At 44.3% G+C, this 26,352-nt stretch overlaps 1 protein-coding gene across 1 annotated transcript in view; it reads left to right on the forward strand.

Moving 5' to 3' along the window:
- Window positions 1-26,352, forward strand: part of LOC149447647 (adhesion G protein-coupled receptor F5-like) — a 183,969-nt gene that overhangs the window by 92,693 nt on the left and 64,924 nt on the right. The window contains exons 10-11 of the mRNA XM_089652272.1: window positions 9,427-9,645; window positions 24,734-24,868. Of these exons, the coding sequence (XP_089508398.1) occupies window positions 9,427-9,645; window positions 24,734-24,868 (354 nt within the window). The remainder of the gene's footprint in view (window positions 1-9,426; window positions 9,646-24,733; window positions 24,869-26,352) is intronic.

Raw genomic sequence — 26,352 nt, forward strand, 5'->3', positions numbered from 1 at the left:
GGAGAGGCCTTCACTCAAGGAACGTCTGTGGAGGCCTTCCAATCGACTGGCACCTGCGTTTTCTGTCCCACCCGTTCCTTCCTCTCCTCCCACGCCTCCTGGGGATAGCTTGTCTGGTGGAGAGCCCATGCAGCTGGGGTTTGCTCGCCTTTCCGAGGGAGAGCGGGCCGCTCGGCGTCGGGAGGGTCGCTGCCTGTACTGTGGCCTCGGTGGGCACTTTCGGCAGTCTTGTCCGGTCCGTCCGGAAAAACGCTCGCACCTGAGATCATGTCGGGGACAGATCTTGGGTGGAGTTTCCTCGTCCCCGGCGTTCCGCAAGGATAAGCCACTGATCACCGTTGTCCTTTCTTGGACGGAGGGCTCGGTGACGGCCCAGGCATTGGTAGATTCTGGGGCCGGTGGGTTGTTCTTGGACAGCTCGTTTGATGCACAGCATTCCCCTGCAGGCTCGTGCTACCCCATTGGTTCTCGAAGTAATAGATGGCAGGCCCCTGCAACCGCCGCAGGTTACCCACGAGACTCTGCCGATAGAGGTAGCCATTGGGGTTGTTCACAGGGAGTTGGCCTGTTTTCAGGTGATTTCTTCCCCACACTATTCGGTGGTTTTGGGGTATCCCTGGCTCCAGAGGCACAATCCAACCTTCAATTGGCAAACAGCCGAGATTCTCTCATGGTCTCCACAGTGTGGGGCCGGGTGCATCCGTGGGCCGGTTAAGGTATTGTGTGCCTCCTCGGACTCTGCGTTGCCCACCGACTATGGGGAGTACCTGGACGTGTTTGATAAGGTACGCGCTGGTGCCTTACCGCCTCATCGTCCTTACGACTGCGCCATATCCTTGCAACCTGGTGCCACTCCTCCACATGGCAGGGTGTACCCTCTCTCGGTTGCGGAGAATAAGGCCATGGAGGAGTACGTTGTGGATGCGCTTTCCCGGGGGCACATTTGTAAGTCTACTTCCCCAGCAGGAGCAGGTTTTTTTTTCGTAGAGAAGAAAGGTGTGGAATTGAGGCCTTGCATCGATTATAGGGGTCTCAATCGGATTACCATTAAGAATGCATACCCAATTCCTTTGATTTCTGAGTTGTTCGACCGCCTTAAGGGAGCAACAGTCTTTACCAAACTCGACCTTAGGGCGGCGTACAACCTCGTACGGATCAGACAGGGGGATGAGTGGAAGACCGCATTTAACACCAGAACCGGGCACTATGAATACCTGGTGATGCCCTTCGGGTTGTGTAACGCGTCCGCGGTTTTTCAGGAATTCATAAACGATGTCCTTCGTGATTTGTTGCAGCAGTGCGTGGTGGTTTACCTGGATGACATCTTGGTTTACTCTACCTCCATGGAGTCCCATATCCAGGATGTCAAGCGGGTGGTGCAACAATTACATGAGAACGAACTCTTTTGTAAACTCGAGAAGTGCGAGTTCCATCGATCCCAAGTTGCCTTTTTGGGCTACATCATTTCCGCGGAGGGATTCTCCATGGACCCTCAGAAGGTTGCGGCGGTTCTGCAGTGGCCTCGTCCCAATGGTCTTCGGCCCATTCAGCGCTTTCTGGGTTTTGACAACTACTATCGGAAGTTCATTAGGAACTTCTCCACATTGGCAAAGCCTCTCTCTGACCTAACCAAGAAGGGGAGCAACCCTCACGAGTGGCCATCCGAGGCCATCGTAGCTTTCGAGGCTCTGAAAGCCGTCTTTGCTTCGGCTCCAATTCTTTCTCATCCCAATCCTGGGTTGCCCTTCGTCCTCGAGGTTGATGCTTCCGAGATGGGAGTAGGGGCTCTCTTGTCTCAGCGTTGGTCGCCCGATGGACCCCTACTTCCCTGCGGGTTCAACTCCAGGAAGCTTTCCTCTGCAGAGTGAAACTACCAGATTGGAGATAGGGAGTTGTTGGTCATCATTCTGGCTCTCAAGGAATGGGGGCACCAGCTCGAGGGTTCCGCGGTTCCGGTCCTCATTCTTACCGATCACAAGAACCTGACTTATCTTTCGGAGGCCAAGAGATTGACACCGCGCCAGGCCAGATGGGCTCTGTTCTTGTCACGCTTCAACTATGTGGTTTCATATTTGCCTGGTTCCAAGAATGTCAGGGCTGATGCGTTATCACGGCAATACTCTGAGTTGTCCAGGGAGGACTCTGAGCCAATCTCAGTGTCACGATATAAGGTCAGGTTCAGAGACCAGTTGCTATAGCAGTAAAAGGCTTACCTGAAACCAGCAGTATAGGTACACCAGCAGATCCCCCTGGGAATGACGCAGGCTCACCTTAGGTGCGGGGTCTAAGTATTAACCAGTATTCACCAGAGCTCCTAATGGTGGAGATGGATTGGGCTGCGTGTTAATACCAGGTCGCAGATCTCAGGATCACCCCACCAGGGAATGAGCAGACTGGGAACCAATAGCGGATCAACAGGTTAGGGATCAGACGAAAGCAGAGTCAGTCACAAGCCAAGGGTCGGTCACAAATGGTAGCAGATCAATCGTAGTACGTTAGGATGAGACGAAATCGTGGTCAGGAACAAGCCAAAGGTCAGTAGCGGAGGTGTAGACAGCAGCAGGAACAGTAGCGGGATATTGGCTGGAAAGGCACAATAATCTGGCAAGGAGGAAGTGCATGGACATGGCTTTTATAAGGAAGTTCATGGGAGGAGCAAGGAGTTCAAGGTTCAAGAGTAATCAAGGCATAAGGCAGGATTATCCAAGAATTGTCAAGGGAGCTGTCCAGCATTCCAGATAGCTCAGTGAGAAGAGACATTGCCTCTCACTGCAGAAGGACCAGGTTCGATCCCAGGCTCTGACAGTACTCCCCTCCTCACAGGACGTCCCCTGGACGTCTTAGGACCAGGCTTGTGAGAAAACCTCTGGTGAAATTCTCTTGTCAATCTAGGAGCATGGACATTTTCCTCAGGCTCCCAAGAATTTTCCTCTTGCCCATATCCTTCCCATTGGACAAGATACTGCAATTTTCCTCTAAACATCCTAGAGTCAAGAATATTCTCCACCACATATTCTTCTTCACTCTGTACCTCAACAGGAGGAGGAGGAGGAAGAATTCTTCCAGAGAAAGGATTTTCATGAAATGGTTTTAAAAGTGATACATGAAACACAGGGTGAATCCTCATACTGTCAGGAAGTTTTAAGCGAAAGGCGACTGGGTTAATCTGAGCAGAAATCTGGAAAGGTCCCACAAACTTTTGGCCCAACTTTGCAGATGGAACATGAACCTTCAGATTTTTAGTAGATAGCCAAACCTTGTCACCCACATGAAAGGTAGGAAGTGATCTGCGATGACTGTCGGCAGCCCTTTTATAACATTCCTGAGCCTCCCCCAAGGTCTCGATCAACTTCGCTTGAGTCTCCTGCAAGGTAGTTAATCTGTTGGCAACAGCAGGAATCTGAATTGTGATAGGGAGCTCCGGAATAAAAACTGGATGATACCCCATATTGAGCAAAAAAGGGCTTTGGGAGGTGGAGCTATGTTTAGCATTGTTATAGGCAAACTCTGCCGTAGGTAAATAGTCCACCCAGTCATCCTGAAGATAGCTGACAAAACACCGAAGGTACTGTTCCAAAGTTTGATTGGTCCTCTCTGTCTGACCATTAGACTGTGGATGAAAAGCAGAGGATAGGTTAACAGTTACCCCTAAGGCTGAACAAAAGCTTTTCCAAAATTTCGATGTAAACTGTACTCCTCTATCAGATACCACATCATCAGGAATTCCATGTAATTTAAAAACATCTCGAATAATCAACTCTGCAGTTTGTTCGGCAGAAGGTACCCCTTTGACAGGTATAAAATGAGCCATTTTGGTAAGGCGGTCGACGACTACCAAGATAGTAGTCATTTCCTTTGAGGGAGGCAATTCGACCACAAAGTCCATAGAAATTGACCCCCAAGGTCTCGATGGAACAGGAAGTGGCTGGAGTAACCCCAAAGGAGAAGCTCGGGGTGTCTTATGACGTGCGCACGTCAAACAAGAGGCCACGTAGCGTTTGATATCCTTCTTGTAACTGGGCCACCAGAAGGAACGTGACAGAAGGTCATCAGTCTTTGAAATCCCAAAGTGTCCTGCCAGCTTGGAGTCATGAACTAATTTGAGGACTTCCACCCGAGCAGACAAGGTACATAGAGACGATATGCTAGAGTCCAAAAGCCATTCTTGTACTCAAGGTTTATGTCCCTAGGAGGATCCCTGAGAAGTGGATCATTCTCATACCCCTCTTTGAGGAGGCTCAAGAATGTCTTTGCACTTGTGGCCCCCAGGAAGTTCTTTTGCGTTAGGATTGAACATTCGGAATCGCCCTCCTGGGGAGGCTCAGACAGCATCCTTGATAAGGCATCGGCCTTACCATTCCTCGATCCAGGTCGATATGATATAACAAAATTGAATCTTGAGAAGAATAAAGACCAGCGTGCTTGTCTGGAAGACAATCTCTTGGCCGAGCGAATGAATTCCAGATTTCTATGGTCAGTGAGAACAGTTACAGGATGATTGGCCCCTTCTAGCAGATGCCTCCATTCAGAAAAGGCTTCCTTAATTGCCAGTAGCTCTTTATTCCCAATGTCATAATTTCTTTCGGCTGAGGACATCAGACGGGAAAAAGTAGGCACAAGGATGAAGCTGCATCTTTTCACCACTTCGCTGAGACAGGATCGCTCCCACGGCAGAATTGGAAGCATCCACTTCCACTATAAAGGGTAGTTCAGGGTCGGGATGTACCAAAATTGGTGCAGAAGTGAACAGAGTCTTCAGCTTTTCAAACGCAGCCTGTGCGTCAGAAGTCCATACAAAGGGTACCCCTTTTTTTGTCAGCTGTGTGATTGGAGCTATCACTTTAGAAAAGTTTCTTATGAATTTTCTGTAGAAGTTGGCAAACCCGACAAAACGTTGAATCTCCTTAACATTTCCTGGTGCTGACCAATCTACCACTGCTTTGATTTTCTCGGGATCCATGCTCACTCCTTCTGGAGAAATGATATAGCCTAAGAACTGGATCTGGGTTTGTTCAAACTCACATTTCTCCAATTTGATGTAAAGTCTATTCTGCCTTAATCTTTCAAAGACCATTCAAACATGTTTGCGGTGCTCCTCCCAATTATCAGAAAAAATAAGAATGTCATCCAGATAGGCAATTACAAATTGGTCCAACAGATCACGAAAAACATCGTTGATAAAATGTTGAAACGTTGCAGGGGCGTTGCAAAGTCCAAATGGCATCACCAAGGATTCGAAATGCCCATACCTGGTTCTGAAGGCAGTCTTCCATTCGTCTCCTTGACGCATGCGGACAAGGTTATATGCCCCTCGTAGGTCAAGTTTGGTAAAGATCTTGGCAGAACGAAGTCTTTCAAACATTTCAGAGATCAAGGGTAATGGATAGTGGTTTTTAATAGTGATCTTATTCATGTCTCTGTAGTCAATGCATGGACGCAAGGTGGAGTCCTTCTTTTCAATGAAGAACAGGGCTGCCCCCGCAGGAGAAGTTGAGTGTCTAATAAAGCCCTTCTCCAAGTTCTCATTGATCCACACCCTGAGTACTTTTAATTCGGGTTCCGACAGGTTGAAAAGGCGACCAAAAGGTATTTCTGCCCCTGGGAGCAGCTCAATGGGGCAATAATATGGGCGATGAGGGGGTAATTGATCTGCATTCTTCTTGTCACAGACATCCCGGAACTCATGGTAATGTGTAGGCAAGTTGTCATATGACTGGGTAGCCACTATGTCACCTTGCGCTTCCTTGGTTGGTGATGAACTTGGTAGGCAAGGTTTTTTGCAATGTTTTTCACAGGGGGGGGACGTAAAATCTATAGTCCGAGCTCCCCAATTGATGGAAGGATTGTGAGTGGAGAACCAAGGAATGCCTAGGATGATGGGAAACTTGGGTGACGTAATCAGCTGAAAGCTGATAGTCTCACTATGGTCAGCCTCAAACAGCAGTACCAGGGGAACCGTTTTATGGGTAACAGGTCCTGAAGATAAAGGTGATCCATCTACTGTCTCCATATCAATAGGGGTAAATGTGTTTCTGGCTTGAATACCATGGTTGTGAACAAACTCCATATCCATAAAGTTCCCCCCAGCCCCGGAATCCAGCATAGCAGAGCAGGAAATTTCACGGCCCTCAGATACCAATTTAATGGGGATAACAAAATGAGAAAGCAGGGAGTTCACCTTATTCTCTTCAGGAATCAGCGGGGAGACCGACTGGCTTATGGAGTTTATGTGTTCAGGCTCAATCATATCAGTCACAGCAATAGTTCTTTTAACCTTGTTAGGACAATTAATTGCATAATGACCAGAATCCCCACAATATAGACATAAATTCTCTGAACGTCTTCTCTCTTTCTCCTGAATGGAGATGGATCTCTTGATTACATCAACCTGCATAGGCTCAGGAGTGTTAGAACCCAGAGAGACTCTTGAATCCTGCTGAACAAATGGACTAGCAGAGAGATGCATGCCCCTATTACTTCCAAGTATTCCCAGCTTCTCCTTTCTCCTTTCTGTAAGTCTTTGATCGATTCGGATACACAATTGGATGAATTCCTCAAGATCATTAGGAGTATCACCTCTGGCAAGCTCATCCTTTACCTGTTCAGAAAGCCCTTGGCGGAACTGGCTCTTTTGTGCTGCAGGGTTCCAAGTGGTATCTGCAACCCAACTTCTGAACTCAGCTGTGTATTCAGCGACCGAGCGTCTACCCTGCCTTAGACTATGTAATTTTGCTTCGGCAGAAGCACAACGGTTGGGATCATCAAAAACCTGATTCATCGCGGTCAAAAAGGTATCAAAATTATTTAGAATGCCATGGTTTTGCTCTATATAAGGGGAGGCCCAAGCTAAAGCTTCCCCAGTAAGAAGCCCAATAATAAACATTACCTTCTTTTTCTCTGAAGGAAACGCAGCAGGGTACATTTGAAAATATATGCGACATTGATTAAGGAAACCCCTGTATTGGCGGCGGTCTCCATTAAACTTAGATGGTTGGGGCTGGGGCATATGTGAGCTAGGATCATCACGGTTCAGCAGTTGCCTCTGCAGAGCCTGAATCTCTCCCTGTTGCCTATCCACAATGCTTTCCAGTTTGGCAACTTTTTCCTGATGGGTAACCCCAAATTCCTGCAGCTCAGCAATTTGCTGCCTAAGAGGATTCACAACACTTGCTATAGCGGCCTCCATGTTTGGGCCAGATTATTCTGTCACGATATAAGGTCAGGTTCAGAGACCAGTTGCTATAGCAGTAAAAGGCTTACCTGAAACCAGCAGTATAGGTACACCAGCAGATCCCAGGCTCTGACACTCAGTTACACCTCCAGATCAGATCCTGGCTGCCATTCGCACCAGTCTGACCTCTCCTCTTGGGGAGCAGATTTTGGCGGCTCAAACTGACGCTCCTCCCGGGAGGCCGGAGGGTAGATGTTTCGTACCCGAGGGATTGCGCACCCGCCTGCTGCGTACCTACCATAACGCCAAAACTGCCGGGCATCCGGGGAAGAACCAGCTGTGCTGAGTCGTCTCTCGCTTATTCTGGTGGCCAACCCTCCGTGCCGACATTGCCTCTTATGTAGTGGCATGTTCGATCTGTGCCCAGAATAAGTCTCCACGGCATCTCCCTTTGGGTCTTCTGCAACCCATTCCCAATGGGGAGCGTCCTTGGCCACACCTAGGTATGGACTTTATTGTAGACCTCCAGGTGTCTCGGGGTCATACGGTCATCCTCATGGTCGTCGATTGGTTTTCCAAGATGTGCCATTGCATTCCACTCAGGAAATTACCAACAGCGCAAGAACTTGGCCACGGTCTTTTCCAGGGAGATTTTTTGCCTGCATGGGTTGCCTAAGGTGATTGTCTCGGACCGCGGGAGTCAGTTCGTGTCCAGATTCTGGCGCGCCTTCTGCTCCCAGTTGGATATTAGTCTCTCCTTTTCTTCAGCCTACCACCCGCAGTCCAATGGGGCTGCGGAGCGTTCCAATCAGGCCTTAGAACAATTCCTTCGGTGTTATATCTCGGACCATCAGGACGATTGGGCCGATCTCCTGCCTTGGGCAGAGTTTGCCAGGAACTCGGCGGTCAACTCCTCCTCCGGGATGTCTCCTTTCATGGCCAACTATGGGTTCCAACCCACGGTATTACCTGAGAGGTTCTCACCACAGGACATTCCGGCTGTGGAGAACCATCTTGCTGCCCTGCGTTCTTCATGGGGGCAGATCCAGAGGGCCTTGAAGGACTCAGCGCCAGAAGTTCCAGGCTGATCGCAGATGGTTGCCCGCTCCTTCATACCAGGTCGGCGATCGGGTGTGGTTGTCTACTCGCAACCTCAATCTTCGGGTGCCCACACCCAAACTAGCTCCCCGTTTTGTCGGTCCTTTTCGCATTCTCCGCAAGATGAATCCGGTGGCCTATGCCCTTGCCCTTCCGCCTGGGATGCGGATCTCCAATATCTTTTATGTATCCCTGTTGAAACCTCTGATCTGCAATCGCTTCACTACCTCTCTGCCTCGGCTCCGTCCCATCCGGGTTGACGGTCATGAGGAGTATGAGGTGAGCCGGATCCTGGACTCTCGATTGGTGCACGGTTGATTACAGTTCCTGGTTTATTGGCGCGGTTATGGTCCCGAGGAGCGTTCCTGGGTTCCTTCCGCAGATGTCCATGCTCCTGCCCTCCTCCACGCTTTTCATACCCGCTTTCCTCAGAAACCTTTTGTTGAGCCGCGGAGGGGGAGGGGCCCTTGAGGAGGAGGTACTGTATAGTTAATAATTTACCACTTTTCAGTGCATTCTGGGCATTTGGGAGGTTCTCCTGTGCTTATCTTTAAAAACGATTCTAAACGCAAGCGAACATAAACGCGTTATGCAAACGCGCATATACAGACGGTTTTTAACCTACGTTTTCCAGCAGTCAGTTTCCATCGTTCAGAAATGTCCCATGTGCATGGGGCCTTAAAGTTCTTACATGATATTGTCAGCCCTCCCAAATGCTCCTTTCACATGGGCAGTTGGGGGTGGAACTAAAAAAAGTCCTTACACCTATAGTAGGGGTATTATTCAACTTTGGTCAAAGCTGAACAGTTTGTTTTTATCTACAGATACCCCTTATCTGCATAGGCAGTTTTTTGGTAAAGTTGAACTAACCCTTTAATTACCACCAGTTTCCTAATCAGAGAATTGGTGATAATTGTTTTTTAATCTGTATCAGCCATAGCAGCAGGTTCTTAAAGTGGCAGTACTAAGAAATACCTGAATCTGTCACACATGTCGGAAAGCTGTCACAAGGCTTGCCTGAAATGGGTGCAGGTTGTTTTGAAAGGATCCTATTAGAAATGTGTCATAAATGCTTTACTGAATTCTCCGCTATATATCTGTTTTGCGGGAACATGTGAGGTACAAACCTGACTTGTTTTCTGTTTTGCTCTCTACAGGCACCTACTTTTGTATTGCCCAACAGAGGAGTCTTCCCACATCTGACAATGTCACAGTGAATATTGTACCTTTGCCTAAAAAAGAAGCGATATCTGTTTCCCCTTTGACAACAGTTCTAGCAAGCTGTGATAACCTACAGAAATTATCATGCTGTGTAACTGACTCTGATTTCTCTAGTTACCGTATAACCTTCACAAATGGCACCTCGCCTACACGTGGTAAGTATAAATGTCATATGTGATGTGCGCGACATGTTTTTCAGCAGTGTCTCTGCTCTACCTGTTGGTTTGGAATGCACATCAAGCAAGGATATACCTAATTAATCTTAAAACTGCTCCCTTCACCAACGAACACCTATTTTGACTAACCTTTGTAAGAAGGTTGTACTTACCTCTTTTCAGCCCACTCTAATCAGGTCACATGATCTCTCCTGTGTCAACCAGCACTGGCTGCAGGGGAAAAGAGACTCGACAATGGCTGCTAATGCCTGGATCAGTGACAACACCCATAGGCTTCAATGGTGATTTCCTATCATTGTCAGCGGCATCTAATGGCCACAATGCAGTATTTCTTCTGACTGGGGTATTTCAAAAACAAATGTATATATAAACCTCGTTGCCCTTAGACAAAAATAACAAACTGAATAATAGCAACTGCTGCAACACATATATCTTGAATACTACATATAAGTGACAAATGGAGAACAAACAGTGTGCTGTCCCTTTAAAACATAAATGAACAAATTGCCAAAAAGTGCAAAAAAATACATAAAATAATAACACGATTCATATATAATAAATATCACCTAACAAAAGTTCATATCAAGATTAGTCCAAAACAGTGACAAAAAGTTCTCAGTGTTTGTAAACTTCTTCAAAAAGATGCTCCAGCACCCAAAGTGTGCCCCTTAAAGAGTAAAGCGGCCTCTTACCAAATGGAGATGATCTCAAGTTATAGAGATTGCAAGCGCTTGAATCAAAACCTAAGGCTGGCACCCTCACTGTCAAACCATCAGCTGATTATGTAAGTGCATCGATGGGATATCTGGCTGAGCCCAATAGCAGCCTTTGATCTAAAATATCGCTCACCGCAAACTTATATATAAAGCATAAAGGGAGAAGCCTCATAGTGCAATAAAATCAAGCTTCACTTTATTAATAAAATTGCACTTACATCAGGTAGATGGGAATAAACAGTAAAACATAAGAATGCTCAGCCGCAGTGTTAGCAATGAGCAGTGCGTGATGACATCACACTCAGACTCCACTCGACGGGGTTCCCAAAAATGGCATCCTCTGGGATTGGAGATCCATTCTGAAAAAAATGGGGCATCATGGAATGGACGATTACAGGCATGTACAATATTAAACTGAATGCGGTCAGAATTCATTAAAGGTGGATGAATTCTTATCACAATCATCCTACATTTTTTTTTAATAAATAGATCCCTATGTGTTAGTGTCTTGTTTATAATGACCATAAAAATAACATTTCTGGTATAAACCATTGCAATGTTATTTACTAACGAAATAAAAACATTTTCTGATCATTTGTTGCATATTTGAAATGCAACACTAAAATAAACATGACGAACAAATCCAAAAGAAAGAAAAAAGGTTTAAAGGTCAACTCCGGTCACAAAAACTTTCATTTATATACACTATGTTGCCAAATGTATTGGGCCACCCCTCCAAATCATTGGATTCAAGTTTTCGAATCACCTCCATGGCCACAGGTGTATAAAATCAAGCACCTAGGCATGCAGACTGCTTCTACAAACATTTGTGAAAGAATGGATCGCTCTCAGGAGCTCAGTGAATTCAAACGTGGTATCGTGATAGGTTGTCACCTGTGCAATAAGTCCATCCATGAAATTTCCTTGCTACTAAATATTCCACGGTCAGCTGTTAGTGGGATTATAAGAAAGTGGAAACAACTGGCTACAACAGCAACTCAGCCATGAAGTGGTAGGCCACGTAAAATGACAGAGTAGAGTCAGCACATGCTGAAGTGCACAGTGCACAGAATTCACCAACTGTCTGCAGAGTCAATAGCTAAAGATCTCCAAACTTTGTGTGGACTTCAGATTAGCACAACAACAGTGCTTAGAGAGCTTCATGGAATGGGTTTCCATGGCCAAACAGCTGCATCCAAACCTTATATCACTAAGTGCAATGAAAAGTGTTGGATGCAATGGTGTAAAGCACGCTGCCACTGGACTCTAGAGCAGTGGAGACGTGTTCTCTGGAGTGACGAATCACATTTCTCTGTCTGGCAATCCAATGGACGTGTCTGGGTTTGGCAATTTCCAGGAGAACAGTACTTGCCTGGCTGCATTGTGCCAAGTGTAAAGTTTGGGGGGGGGGGTTAGGTGTGGGGTTGTTTTTCAGGGTTTGGGCTTGGCCCCTTAGTTCCAGTGAAGGAAACTCTTAAGGCGTCAGCATACCAAGACATTTTGGACAATTTCATGCTCCCAACTTTGTGGGAACAGTTTGGGGATGGCCCCTTCCTGTTCTAACATGACTGCGCACCATTGCACAAAGAAAGGTCCATAAAGACATGGATGAGCGAGTTTCGGGTGGAGGAACTTGACTGGCCTGCACAGAGTCCTGACCTCAACCCCCTCAACCCAATAGAACACATTTGGGATGAATTAGAGAAGAGACTGGCCTTCTCTTCCGACATCAGTGCCTGACCTCACAAGTGTGCTTCTGGAAGAATGGTCAAACATTCCCATAGAAACACTCCTAAACTTTGTGGACAGCCTTCCCAGAAGAGTTGAAGCTGCAAAGGGTCGGCCAACTCATTATTGAACTCTACAGACTAAGACTGGGATACCATTTAAGTTCATGTAAAGGTGGGCGTCCCAATACTTTTGGTAATATAGTGTATATTCCACAATAATCACAAGGAATTTAAATCTACTTAGTGTGCACCAAATGTCTTTGAAAAACCTTGTAAATATAGCAGCGACATCATCACTGTTCTGTGCATAGTCCGTGCAAAGAGCAGAGCCATCAGAGGGGCCCAGCAGGCTCCACCCACTGTAGGCTGTCTATAGAAAGCTACAGGAGGGGGTGGAGACAAGTCCAGTCACTCTGTACAAGGGAAGAGAGCAGCAGTGACCGGTCTGTATTACAGGAAGCTCCTGCACAGAGGAAAAGAGCCACACAGGATTAGTGTACAGATCTGGAAGAAATTCTTTCCTTTTTACACAAACTCTGCCATTCTCTCCGGAAAAAGAGAAAATGACGAAAGACAGGAGAGCCTTATAGTGTTGTAAATGCACAGAGTTTTTAGAAGTGTGATGATTTGACAAATGTGAAAAGCACTTACATTTGGTAAGGTTGCAAGTAACCAAAATGTATGGTAAATACAACCTTCCAATGTGACATGTGGAGAACATCTCCGCGCAGGAAGTGAGTAGTCGCACTTGTTACCTTTCGGGGACCCAGATTTAGGTCCTCAGAAGAGATATTAGGGTGGTGGGTAGAACTCATGGATGGATAGAAAAAAAATCCCTCAGGTTTATGCAGCAGACGTGGTAATGTAGAGGCAGTTTATGCGGTAGCGTGGGGTGGTGGAAATGGAAGGGTCAAAATAAAAAAAAAACACCACCAGAGGTGCTTGAGCAGTTGTACCAGCAGATGTTTTAGTGAAGAGGCCCTGTCACCAAGCCATTTATTTCAGCAAAAATCATCCAATAAGTTTATATAGGTGTGTAACATACTGTATGTTAGGCATGTTATTTACCAGTAAAGGCCTTCCTTGTGTAGACATTTAACAGATTTTTGACTGTTGCTGGGGGCCCCTATCTTCAATGTAATGTCAGCAGACCCAGAGCTGTCATTCAAGTGACAATCTGTAAGGTTCCTCTCTCCCAACTGCTGAATATAAGGTTATATAGGGAGATAAAGGGAGGGGTGGAGATGCTGGGCCAGCACAGACAGTAATTAGACACTTCAAGAAGAGAAGAGATCTATGATGTACACAGAGAGGGGTGTGCTACAGAATTCACTCTATCTGGAATAGTCAAATTTTCTAACAAGTTCAAAGGCACACAACAGAGGAATAAAAATATGACATTATGTATGGAAAAAAACGTCAGTAAGCAATTAAAATACTTGATTTTCTGTGTTTTTACCTGTATTTTTTTTTTTTTTACGTTAGTGACCAGGTCCCTTTTAAAGGATAAGTTCACCTTTGGGAACATGTTACATGTTCCACACATTTTTAGGGTGGAACATGTAACATGTTCCAGCTCTTGCAGCGTCTCCCTGATTCGCTATGACAGTGGGCTGGGGATCTTCAACCTGCACCCCGGTCACAATTTGAAAAGAGCGTGCCCACATGGCCATGTCACTAATTCACAGAGTTCTGTGAATGAATGAACTACAAGTACTGATAGCCTTTGCGGCTGATGGCTTATAGTTCTCAATACACTACCAGGGCACTAAGCAGCACTCAATGTAGTTTATTGATTCTTCTGTCATTGTGTAACTGCGTGCCCAAATGAGGTATGAGCAGACAACTTACACTTACAGTCTGCAGGAACCCTACATTGCATCCGCGATCTGCTGATTTCTGTTGCAATGCTTCCCAGGCTTCTACAAAAAATAGTAAATGCACATTTTTTTACATAAAAAATGTGTATTTATGATTTTTTTTTTAAAAGATGAACACCTTTTAAAGCAAAAATGCACTTCCAATGAAAGCTACACTAATCTGCCATGCTTCACTCTCCAGAGCTTTATTAAATCTTAACACCCCCACCCCAGCTGCTTTCTTACTACAGGAAGACAGGCATAACTTGCACCAAGCCATGACATTGTTTCCAGTACTTCTCTTCAACACTGGCCATGCAGTAAGCAGTTAGAGTTATATAGGGCCATCTCTCAAAACTGGAGATGTGACGGCTTTTTGTGTGACCAGCATTGCTGAGACTTTCAGCAGGGTTTTATAAGCTAGGCCATTGCTCAGCGCAAGCTGCATCTGTCTTTCTTTGGTAAGTACCTGGGGTGGAAAGGTTTTATTTCAGAAGAACCTAGGAGGGCTAGTGAGGGCAATGGACTTGTCCTTTAACCTCTTGCCGACCGCGCATAGCCGAATGACGGCTTCACCGCGGCCGGCCAGTTCTGAGTGGACGTCATATGACGTCCTCCCAGAACGCCCTCTCCTGCGTGCCCCAGGGGGCGCGCACCCGGCGATCTCCGTGATCGCTGTGTCCTACGGACACAGCTGATCACGAGATGTGGTGAAAGGCCGATCCCACCGGCCTTTTACCACGTGATCAGCGGTGTCCAATGACACACTGATCACAGGGAAATGCAAGTGCCGGTTCTCGGCTGCACTTTCCTCACGCTGTCAGATCGTGAGGAAAGTACTGCCGAGAACCGGCAGTTGTCAGAGCAGGGATCGGCACCGATCATCAGGGCACTGATGATCGGTGCCCAGCAGTGACACCCGCAAGTTCCGCCCAGCAGTGCGCCCACTAGCCTCGATCACCCGTTCCCAGCAGTGCCCCCACCTGTGCCCAGCAGTTCCCCCACCTGTGCCCAGCAGTGCACCCACCTGTGCCCAGCAGTGCCCCCACCTGTGCCCAGAAGTGCCACCTACTTGTGCCCAGCAGTGCCACCCACCTGTGCCCACCCACCTGTGCCCACCAGTGCCACCCACCTGTGCCCACCAGTGCCACCCACCTGTGCCCACCCACCAGTGCTGCCCACCAGTGCCACCCACCAGTGCAGCCCAGCAGTGCTGCCAGTCAGTGCCACCAGTCAGTGCCCAGGGGTTGTGCCAGTCAGTGCCGCCAGTCAGTGCCCAGAAGTGATGCCAGTCAGTGCCGTCTATCAGTACCCATCATCAGTGTCACCTATCAGTGCCGCCTATCAGTGCTGCATATCAGTGCCGCCTATCCGTGACCCCTAATTAGTGCTGTCTATCAGTGCCGCCTATCCGTGCCACCTCATTAGTACTGCCTATCAGTGCCCTTTAGTGCTGCCTATCAGTGCCCATCAGTGCCGCCTATCAGTGCCCATCAGTGCCGCCTCATCAACGCAAATCAGTGAAGGAGAAAAAATACCTGTTTGAAAAATTTTATAAAAGAAACAAATAAACTTTTTTTTTTTTTTCAAATTTTTTGCACCTTTTTTTAATTTATAGCGCAAAAAGTAAAGCGCCCAGTGGCGATTAAATACCACCAAAAGAAAGCTCTATTTGTGAGAAAAAAATGATCAAAATTTCATATGGGTACAATGTTGCATGACCGCGCAATTGTCAATCAAAGTGCGGCAGCGCTGAAAGCTGAAAATTGGCCTGGTAAGGAAGGGGGTATAAGTGCCTGGTAGGCAAGTGGTTAAAGTGTATGTCTAGACAAATACGTATTTTCTAGTTTTGGATAGAGTGGGGTAGGATTAGATCCTCACCAGGATTTTACTGCTATCCCGGGCTCCATTATAAAGATTCCCCCTCTTCCTGTCCTGCTTGCAATGGTTTCAGTAGGCAATGTACAAAGACAAAAACTGAAAACTAAAAAGAATTCTTGCCACCCTCTATGAAAGAAAAGCATTTTACTTCTCTCTGCTTTTGAAGATTTTCAGTTCCTGTCTAATAAATGTTGTCAGCAGGATAGGAAGTGAGGGTGAATGTCTCTCAGGATAATTTCATCACTCTATTTTTGCTACAGGATGTCCTCAATTGAATGTCACATAGGGGTTGATTTACTAAAGCTGGCGAGTGCAAAATCTGGTGCAGCTGTACATGGCAGCCAATCAGCTTCTAACTTCAGCTTGTTCAGTTAAGCTTTGACAAACAACCTGGAAGCTGATTGGTTTCTATGCAGAGCTGCACCAGAATTGCACTCTCCGGCTTTAGTAAATAACCCCCATAGTATTACTTGGTCCGCAAGGACATACTGTAAGTACATGGGCATGCCCCATGGTAGGGGTTCTAGTCTTCTTCTGCTAAATGTAGCACCCTTATATAATCAAATGCAAAAATAAAAATAGGGGAAAACTGTCATTGATTCAAATATGAAGTTTTTTTAAATCAGCAGTCACTCCCACTATGGGCTGATCCTATTATCATTATGTTCTACAAGAAACCGATGGGAAAAGCAATAAAAAAGGGGGCTAACAATAATGGTGTGAACCGCCCACGCTCAAAAACAAATGGCCTGAGCAACCTAAATAGAAACCGCTGCTAACATTAAATCATATACCAGTGATCATGTTAAACTATTGCAAGGAGGAATGTAGCACTACTCACATGAACTACTAAATAAAAGTGCATAAATAATAACAATATTAAATAGTGTATCAAAATAAGTGAACAAATATTGAAACAAATATTGAACTAATATAGTGCCAAATCAAGTGGAATCATGCAAAATAAAACTTATCAAGTGACACTACTATATGTGGACAAGCCTAAGAACTCAGCAGTGATAGTGATAAATATTAATTCATGCTTCCAACTGTAAAGAATACAATATATATGCTCACATTAAAACAAAAAATACAATATATATGCTCACATTCAAAAAAATGTAGTGACGCACTTCCAGCGTGGCGGCCATCTTGGTACTCCCTTGTACACCCATGTATATTCCATACATCCAATAAGCATGGGTTTGGGGCTGTGATTTCTAACATTTGATGTGAGTGCGCAATTTACTTGTTACTGTCCTATTATTGGCAATAAACATACTGCACAATGGGAGCATGTGTTTTATGTTTTTGAATGAGATGCTAGCACAGTATTTGTCACAGGAGCCAATATTGGTGTGCTGACCCCTAAAGGGAGATTTGTGTGCGGTGGGAGCTGATCTGTTTGGAGTGACAGCAAACTTAGAGGATCTTCGAGAGGGATCCAATTGAGCGCTTTGACCTGCAAGGGTCGAAGTTTTGAGGTGAGAGGCTGATCTAGTCGGTGGTCGAATTATCATCTGTCAACCATCTACCCACTTGTTCACATAAATATAAGTACAAGTGTTTCATCCGAGTGTGGTCATCTATGTGTTTTTCCACTTTATGAGCACAGAATTAGATATATTTTTTGTGTTGTTTGCGGTTGCACTTTTGCAGTTCACTATTATACACATTGATTGTATTGATTGTTTGGTCACTTAATGGGGTATTTGTAGTTACATGTGTGTGTTGATGTACACGTTTGCTCAATTTTTTGGGATATTTATATAATTAATTTATGAGTCAATACTTTTTTTTGAATGTGAGCATATATATTGTATTCTTTACAGTTGGAAACATGAATTAATATTTATCGCTATCACTGCTGAGTTCTTAGGCTTGTCCACATATAGTAGTGTCACTTGATAAGTTTTATTTTGCATGATTCCACTTGATTTGGCACTATATTAGTTCAATATTTGTTTCAATATTTGTTCACTTATTTTGATACACTATTTAATATTGTTATTATTTATGCACTTTTATTTAGTAGTTCATGTGAGTAGTGCTACATTCCTCCTTGCAATAATAAAAAAGGGGGGACATTAGGATTAAGGAGCCTTCAAATATGAAAAAATACATCTTTATTGAAAAATTAATTCATAATTATCATATATGGCAGTGTTTATCAAACTTGTTTTAGTCAAGGCACTCTTTAAAATCATGGACAATGCCAAGGCACCCTCTAAAATTATGGACAGTCCCAAGGCACACTTCAAAATTGTGGACAGTCTTGAGGAACCCCATTCTAAAATGTAAAAAACTATTCTAATAGTTTTATATAATGCAGCAACATCCATATGCGTAGGACACCCAATGTGAGAAAGCAAATACACTTTTGCACACTGGTACTGACTAGTATTCCAATGTTTCTCTTCTCCCTCACTGAGCTAATGTGATCCTGTACTGACAGTGAGGGGCAAGGGAGGGTCAAACAATGATGCTGTGCAGGCTGCCAACACCCTCCTTATCAACTGATGATGTCATTGGATGTCAGGATGCCGACAACTAGAAGGTTGTAATGGTGCACAATGTGGCTTTGTGTAACTAAAATGCAGGCCTGTTCTACCCGTTGGTTTGAATATATTTGGGCAATTTTTAGACAATTTTTAGACATTATGCCAAGGCACCGCTTAAGATACCTCAAGGCACCCCGAGGTGCCTGGGCACCGTGGTTGAAAAAGGCTGATATATGGATATGTATACCAATATAAATAAACACCTTCACCCTCACCACATTTACCCTAGGTTCACACCCAAGTGTTTTCTGCAGTGCTTTGCGTTTTGCAGAAATGCACTACAGTCCATTTAATATGATTTCCTATGGGACTTGTTCACACCTGTGCGTTTTCACCTGGTGCATTTTTTTAGAAAGGGTCAGGGACTTTTTTAAATGCAAAAAGTTGCGGTTTTGGTTCTATAGACTTGAATGGAAACGCTGCAGAAAAGCATGTATTGCATTTTTCATGTGTTTTGCCACATTTTTTATGCACTTTACATTTTAAATCTGCCTAGCAACAATAAAAATGAAAAAAACTGAAAAAAAATAGCAAAAGGCATAAAAAACACGGCAAAAATGCATAAAAAATGCAAGTGCAAAAATGCAAAACACAACACAATGCAGAAACTGCTCAAACTCAATCTGCATAGGTGTGATTCTAGCCCGAAATAGTGTCAGAGAAAACCTACCTGTATATAAAAAGGATGGATTTCATTCAATACCTCAACCCAAACAGAGATTATATATTTAATTATCCTAAATCAGTGGTCTCCAAACTGCGGCCCGGGGGCCGGATGTGGCCCACTTCACGCCTTTACCTGGCCCTTGGGCAGTATTCCACCAACTGATGTAGCTCCATTCCCCCTACTAAACCATCAATGGGTTACTATTCTTCTCATTGATATCAACAATGGGACACTATTCATCCCCTTAAAACCAATGATGGGGGGGCACTGATGTCGGGGCATTTTCTACTCCCACTGGGCGCAGTCTAGCCCAAGTAAAGCCAGGAGGACAGTAAACTGGCCCTTTGCTTAGAAAGTTTGGAGACCCCTGCCCTAAATGATTCTTATATCCAGAATGAAGAATTTAATACCAACAGATATTATTGACTAAGTTTAGGTTCACACCTATGCAGGTTGTGTTTGAGACATTTCTGCATTGCGTTTTGTATTTTTGCACTTGCGTTTTTGCCGCATTTTTGATTCATTTTGTGTTTTTTTTTTTTCTTGTTGCTAGGTAGATTTTAAACACAAAATGCATCGAAAATACAATACATGCTTTTCTGCAGTGTTCCCATTGAGGACTAAAGAACCAAACCCGTAACATTTTGCGTTAAAAAAAAATCCCTGACTCTTTACAAAAAATGCACCGGTTGAATCTGTCCCATAGGAAATCATGTTAAATGGACTGTACTGCGTTTCTGCAAAACGCTGCAGAAAACGCATAGGTGTGAACCTAAGGTTACTGATTCCTTTTATTAATTAAAAGCCAAGACACACTGAACATGTAGATAAACCCTTTAAAAAACATATCAAAAGTCATATCTAGGGATTAATCAGATACCTTCAAACAAAATACCATATGTATAATTGTCATGTCTTCATATCAGGCCAGTTTGGATTACCAATCAAATCTGAGAGCTCTCAGAAACAAAGGGACAGGCATAGAGAGTAAACAAGGATAAACAAGGTGGTCACACAATTAATAGATGTGCAGCATGCTGAGCAAGCATTACACCCAGTCAGTCCTTGGGGCAGTTAGTGAACGATTCAACATATCTTTTGCTGAGTCTCAGGGCATGACAATGTATCGTGGACAAAAAGTGAGTCAGGTGAGTCCCAATGTGCTTTGCACTTGGAGTTACATCAACTGTGATTCTACTTTAAGTCCCAAATATAGACAGAACTAAGTATGCCTATTATAGCAACAGGAATCCAAGCCGAAAGAGACAACTGGATTGTTATCTCCCACAGGATACAGTCCTGCCCCCCCAAAGTCTGAACTAAAACTGTCTGAAGTAAACTGTCCCTTTCTTTAGAAAGTTTGGAGACCCCTGCTCTAGAACATAGTGGGCAGGAAAGTTAAATGGATGGAGTGAATATTAATTGTTCTTCAGCCAATCCCTTGGGGGGGGGGGGTGCCAAGTAGGTTGCTGAAGGGACTGATAAACAGCAGGGTCTTCCTGTTGGGTCAGCAGCTCTACTGATTCATGTTGTTGTTCATCAAGGTCCTGGCTGTGGCAGAGCTGGAAGGCCTACACCTGAAGTAGTATCTCTGACACCTTGAGACTTTACCAAAGCCCCGATTCATAGTTACTTTGGTAATCCAGTTGAAAAAAGACAAAGGTCCATTTAGTTCAGCCAACAGAAAAAAAAGACAGACACATACACACAAATAGAAAAACTTCATATAGGCTATTTTATACCCACAATTGATCCAGAGGAAGGCAAAAAAACCCCCCAGCAAAGCATGATCCAGTTTGCTACAGCAGGGGAAAACAAATTCCTTCCTGATTCCCCAAGAGGCAATTGGGTATTCCCTGGATAAACTGTACTTATACATATTATTACCCAGTTATCTTTTTTTAAACAATCTACTGAGCTGGCCAGAAGCAGCTCTTGAGGGTTCTATTCCACATTTTCACAGCTCTTGAACAAGCCTTTCCATATTTGGTTCACACTAATGCAGTGTGGGATTCGCAGCGATTTTAACGTTTCCCAAACTGCATCACAATCGCCCTCCATTCATGTGATCCGCTGAGGGTGTCAATGTTAATGACACCCCAAAAATGGTTTGCAAAACACTGTGTGATTGCCTGAATTGGATAGCATGGGTGCCTGCACCTTTTTGGTGCAGATGCAGTGTGATTTGAGCCATACAAAGTTAATGGGCTCAAATCTCTCTGCACAGAATGGCATGTGATTTGAACAGCAATGCAGTGTGATTCCTTTCCAAATCTCATGCGGTTCTCCGCACTGCATTACTGTGGACCTAGGCTAAAGAATCCAGTCCACACAGCCTCACTAGAAGGCACCTAGAGGAAGCTGAAGAAGCACAGCTGCCCTCCTGGCCTCGTGAGAACAGACTTTATTACAAGATCCTGGTAACTATGTACTTTTGGGAGAGCTGGGCCAAGTAGTTGTTGTCCTGAGGTGATCCTACCTCTGGCCTTCTCTAGTCACTAGCGAGGAAGGACTCTACCATGGTCCTGACTGTGAGATTACAGACTGGTTCAGTCTAACAAGCTGCTTTATATTGTCCAGCTGTGAGAGATAAACTTGGCCATATCTGCTAGTTTGCTAAAGAGAAGAGTTTCCACTACTGTATCTACTATGCGCAATTGTTTTGGCGTAACCCACACCCCTTTATCCTTTCCTGTTACAAGTTCTACAAGCAATAAATATTAAAAAGACAACCCTAGATTGTTTAATGAGCTTAGAGTGAATGGGCAGTTGCTGTGTGCCTGGCTGCCTCTGCACTGTTTTGGAAAAAGAACCTGTTAACCACTTGACCTACGCAAGGTTTACCCCCCTTCCTGACCAGGCCATTTTTTGTGATACTGCATTATTTTAACTGACAATTGCGCAATGCTGTACATAAATGAAATGTATGTCTTTTTTTCCACACAAATAGAGCTTTCTTTTGGTAGTATTTGATCACCTCTGAGTTTTTTTTTATTTTTTGTGCTATAAACAAAAAGACTCCAGATTTAGAAAAAAAAAAATAATATTTTTTATTTTCTGCTATAAAACATATCCAGTAAAAACATTTTAAAAATCAAATTGCTTTATAAACTAGGCCAATATGTATTCTGCTACATATTTCTGGTAAACAAAAATCCCAATAACCATATATTGATTGGTTTGCACAAAAGTTATAGCTTCTACCAACTATGCTATATACACTGCTATGTATACTGGAGTTTGTATTTTATTTTTATAGTAGTAATGGTGGCGATCAGTAATTTATAGCGTCACCGCAATATTGCAGCGGACAATCGGACACTAACTGGTACTACAGTGTTCAGTGCTAAAAATATGCACTGACACTGTAGTAATGATACTGGCTGGGAAGGGGTTAAACATCTAGGGCGATCAAGGGGTTAACTGTGTGCCTAACTATGTGTAATGTGTACTGTGTGTGCTGTTTTTAATAGGTAATGTGCTGAATTCTATTCCCTGCAATCCATTGGCTGGCACCTGCTGATGGACTTCTGCTGTGACCAATCACAGCAGAAGCGGTGTTCCGTACACGCACACCCACAGCCAGGAAATGAAGAATCGTGTTAATATATGAGATTCTGCACGGCCACTCTGTAGTGATATATCTGCTATGGGGCGGTTGGCAAATAATTAAACTCAGCAGCCCCCGTGGGGTAGCATTTTTACTTCTGTTTGTATTGCTGTTGGAAAGTTATCCTTACTTCCTGCCTGTTGTCACTAGAACAGGGAGTGAGGATAAATCTCTCTTGGGATAGCAGTAAAATATGGCAGGGGTTATAACCCTATCCAAAACTAAAGGGAAAACTGGCTGGATATACATACAGTTGCAAGAAAAAGTATGTGAACCCCTTGGGATTACGTGGAGTTTTGCATGAATTGGGCATAAAATGTCCTCTGAATGTCATCTAAGTCACAACAATAGAAGAACACAGTCTGCTGAACATAATACTACACAAACATTAGATGTTGCCATGGTTTAATTGCACATAACATGTAAACATTCACAGTGCAGGGAGGAAAAAGTATGTGAACCTTTGGACTTAATAACTGGTTGACTCTCCTTTGGCAGCAATAACCTCAACCAAACGTTTCCTGTAGTTGCAGATCAGACCTGCACAACAATCTGGAGTAATTTTGGACCACTCCTCTTCACAAAACTGTTTCAGTGTAGCAATATTCTTGGAATGTCTGGTGTGAATCGCTCTCTTAAGGTCATGCCACAGCATTTCAATCGGGTTGAGGTCAGGACTCTGACTGGGCCACTCCAGAAGGCGTATTCTGTGCTGTTGCAGCCATTGTTTTGTTGAATTACTTGTATGCTTTGGGTCATTGTCCTGTTGCATCACCCATCCTCTGCGGAGCTTCAGTTGGCGGACAGATGGTCGTACGTTTTCCTGCAAAATGTCTTGATAAGCTCTGGAATTCATTTTCCCATCAATGACAACAATCTGTCCAGGCCCTGAGGCAGCAAAGCAGCCCCAGACCATGATGTTCCCTCCGCCATGTTTTACAGTGGGGATGAGGTTTTGATGTTGGTGTGCTGTGCCTTTTTTTCTCCACACATAGTGTTGTGTGTTCTTCCCAAACAACTCAATCTTGGTTTCATCTGTCCACAGTATATTTTGCCAGTAGTGCTGTGGAACATCCAGGTGCTCTTTTGCAATATTCTTTTTGGACAGCAATGGCTTCCTCCGTGGTGTCCTCCCATGTACTCCATTCTTGTTTATTGTTTTCCTTATTGTAGATGTGTCAACAAAAATGTTAGCATGTGCCAGAGATTTCTGTAGGTCTTTAGCTGACACTCTGGGTTTCTTCTTTACCTCATGCAGCATTCTGCGCTGTGCTCTTGCAGTCATTTTTACAGGACGACCACGCCTAGGGAGAGTAGCAACAGTGCTAAACTTTCTCCATTTGTAGACAGTCTGTCTTACCGTGGACACACGAACATTAAGGCTTTTGGAGATACTTTTGTAACCCTTTCCAGCTTCATGCAAGTCAACAATTCTTGATCATAGGTCTTCTGAGAGCTCTTTTCTGCGAGGCATGGTTCACATCAGACAGTGCTTCTTGAAACCAGTAAACCCAAAACAGGTGTGTGTTTTTTAAGGGCAGGACAGCTGTCAGCAACACATCCAATATCATCACACTGATTGGAGTCAAGGTTGGCTCACTCCTGGCTCCAATTAGCTCTGGGAGAAGTCATTAAGCTAGGGCCTCACATACTTTTTCCTCCCTGCACTGTGAATGTTTACATGTTATGTGCAATTAAACCATGGCAACATCTAATGTTTGTGTAGTATTGTGTTCAGCAGACTGTGTTCTTCTATTGTTGTGACTTAGATGACGTTCAGAGCACATTTTATGCCCAATTCATGCAAAACTCCATGTAATCCCAAGGGGTTCACATACTTTTTCTTGCAACTGTATATATATAAATCATGTATAAAAATAGTAACTGTTGTCAGCACTCTTCCATAATATCACATCATGACATACCAAATTCCTCCTCTGTTAACATCGCACTTTGTTCTATTAAAAAAATACAATTTGCTCCTTAGTGTTATTTCACGTTTGCTTTGTGCCTTATTTTCTTACACTGAATATTTACTTGCAGAACCAAATTCAAATTGTTATTCCACAAATGTGCCTGTCAGTTGTGATGGATCAACAACCACTGCCAGCTGTGTGGTCTACAATAGTCTGAATGACAGTGTCCAAAGCGATATCATGACTGTCAAATATGTTAAAGGTAAGACAAATTAGTCTCCTGCCTAAGTAACTCAGTCCTAAGGGCAAGAGATGGTTGATGTGATGAAAATATACTGTACCAGGAAATGTTGTATTTGTTGCATGGACAAATGTGTCTGATCTTTTGTTACATATCATAAACCTGGGGCTTGTTCACACATTTTACTGCACAGGATGAATGCAGGTCACTGTTAGGACACACAGAAAACAACTATTTTCTATGTGTCCTATTCACACGGAGGTGCAGTGCTGTGAGCTGCAATAAAATGCAGAAATGCTGCATTTTATTGCACCGTACAGGACAAGATCACATGTCACTGTACATCAGCACAACGCTGTTGATAGGTGCGGTTCCCAAATCAGGGTAGCAACAACAGAGAATGGTTCTTCTTTAGGTGTAACTCCCATGGAGGGTTCTCTGAGCTGCCCTGATGGGGCAGTCCAGGCATGGTCCATCAAGCCCAGCCAGCGAGAAGACTGAGGAACTGTGGGAGCACCGAAACCGGTAATAATACCTGCAGTGAGGCAGATGTGACAGCAGCAGACATAGCAGTGGATGGCAGAGGCAAGCCTTCCATCCCCAAGTCCTGTGGTTCCTCCAATCCAGCCAACCTCTTGTAGAGCAGGGTGTTGCAGCTCATGCATTCGGCCCAGTGGAAAAAGTTGGACGAACGCCTCCGGCACATTGGACACTGGATGAAAGTCATCCTAGTTCCCAATCCGACAAAGGGACATGGCAATGAGAATAAAAGAACCCAGTGTCCATTACACTGTTCAACAGGTAAAAAGTTTTGGGCATAAAATTAGCTAATCTTACATAATTTTGGGGTGCTGAAAACGAAAATGACCCTAAAAAATGTTGATTGGCTCTAGTTTCCATGATATATTCACCCATCTAATGACGTAAGCCATTCAAAATTATGATGCAACTTCAGCTGCATATTGCGCAATTGATACTGGTGACCAATAGAAAATTGCATGTATACTGAGATGATGCAATATTAGCCTTTAATTGCATCACTTCACTGCATAAAAGCTGCAGTATCTGTAGCTGATTGTAGTTCGACAGCGTCTTTACATTTCGTTTTATGCTTATATAGGCTACTCAGTAATGCCTCGAACTTGTGTGAATAAAGCAGATAATTTCTGCTATATCTGCGGTGAAATAACTTTTATCTCACAAAAAAGGAGGATAACAGGAATGATTAAGAAAGCCTACAACTTGTATTTTGGCTGCAAGATAGGAGACCAGGACAAGAGCTGGGCACCACATATATGCTGCAATTCTTGTGGGACGGCACTGGAGCAATGGTTGAATGGAAAAAAAGCATCTATGCCTTTCGCTGTGCCAATGATTTGGAGAGAGCCAACAGATCATGTTAGTAATTGTTACTTTTGTATGGTGCCTCCAACAAAAGGGCTAAATAAGAAGAAAAAGTTATCTGTGCACTATCCAAATATTCCATCGGCAATACGTCCAGTTCC

Source organism: Staurois parvus, unplaced genomic scaffold (genome assembly GCF_062004578.1).
Source record: "Staurois parvus isolate SC_StPar_1 unplaced genomic scaffold, SC_StPar_1.0 ptg000678l, whole genome shotgun sequence".
In the NCBI taxonomy this organism is placed as follows: Eukaryota; Metazoa; Chordata; class Amphibia; order Anura; family Ranidae; genus Staurois; species Staurois parvus.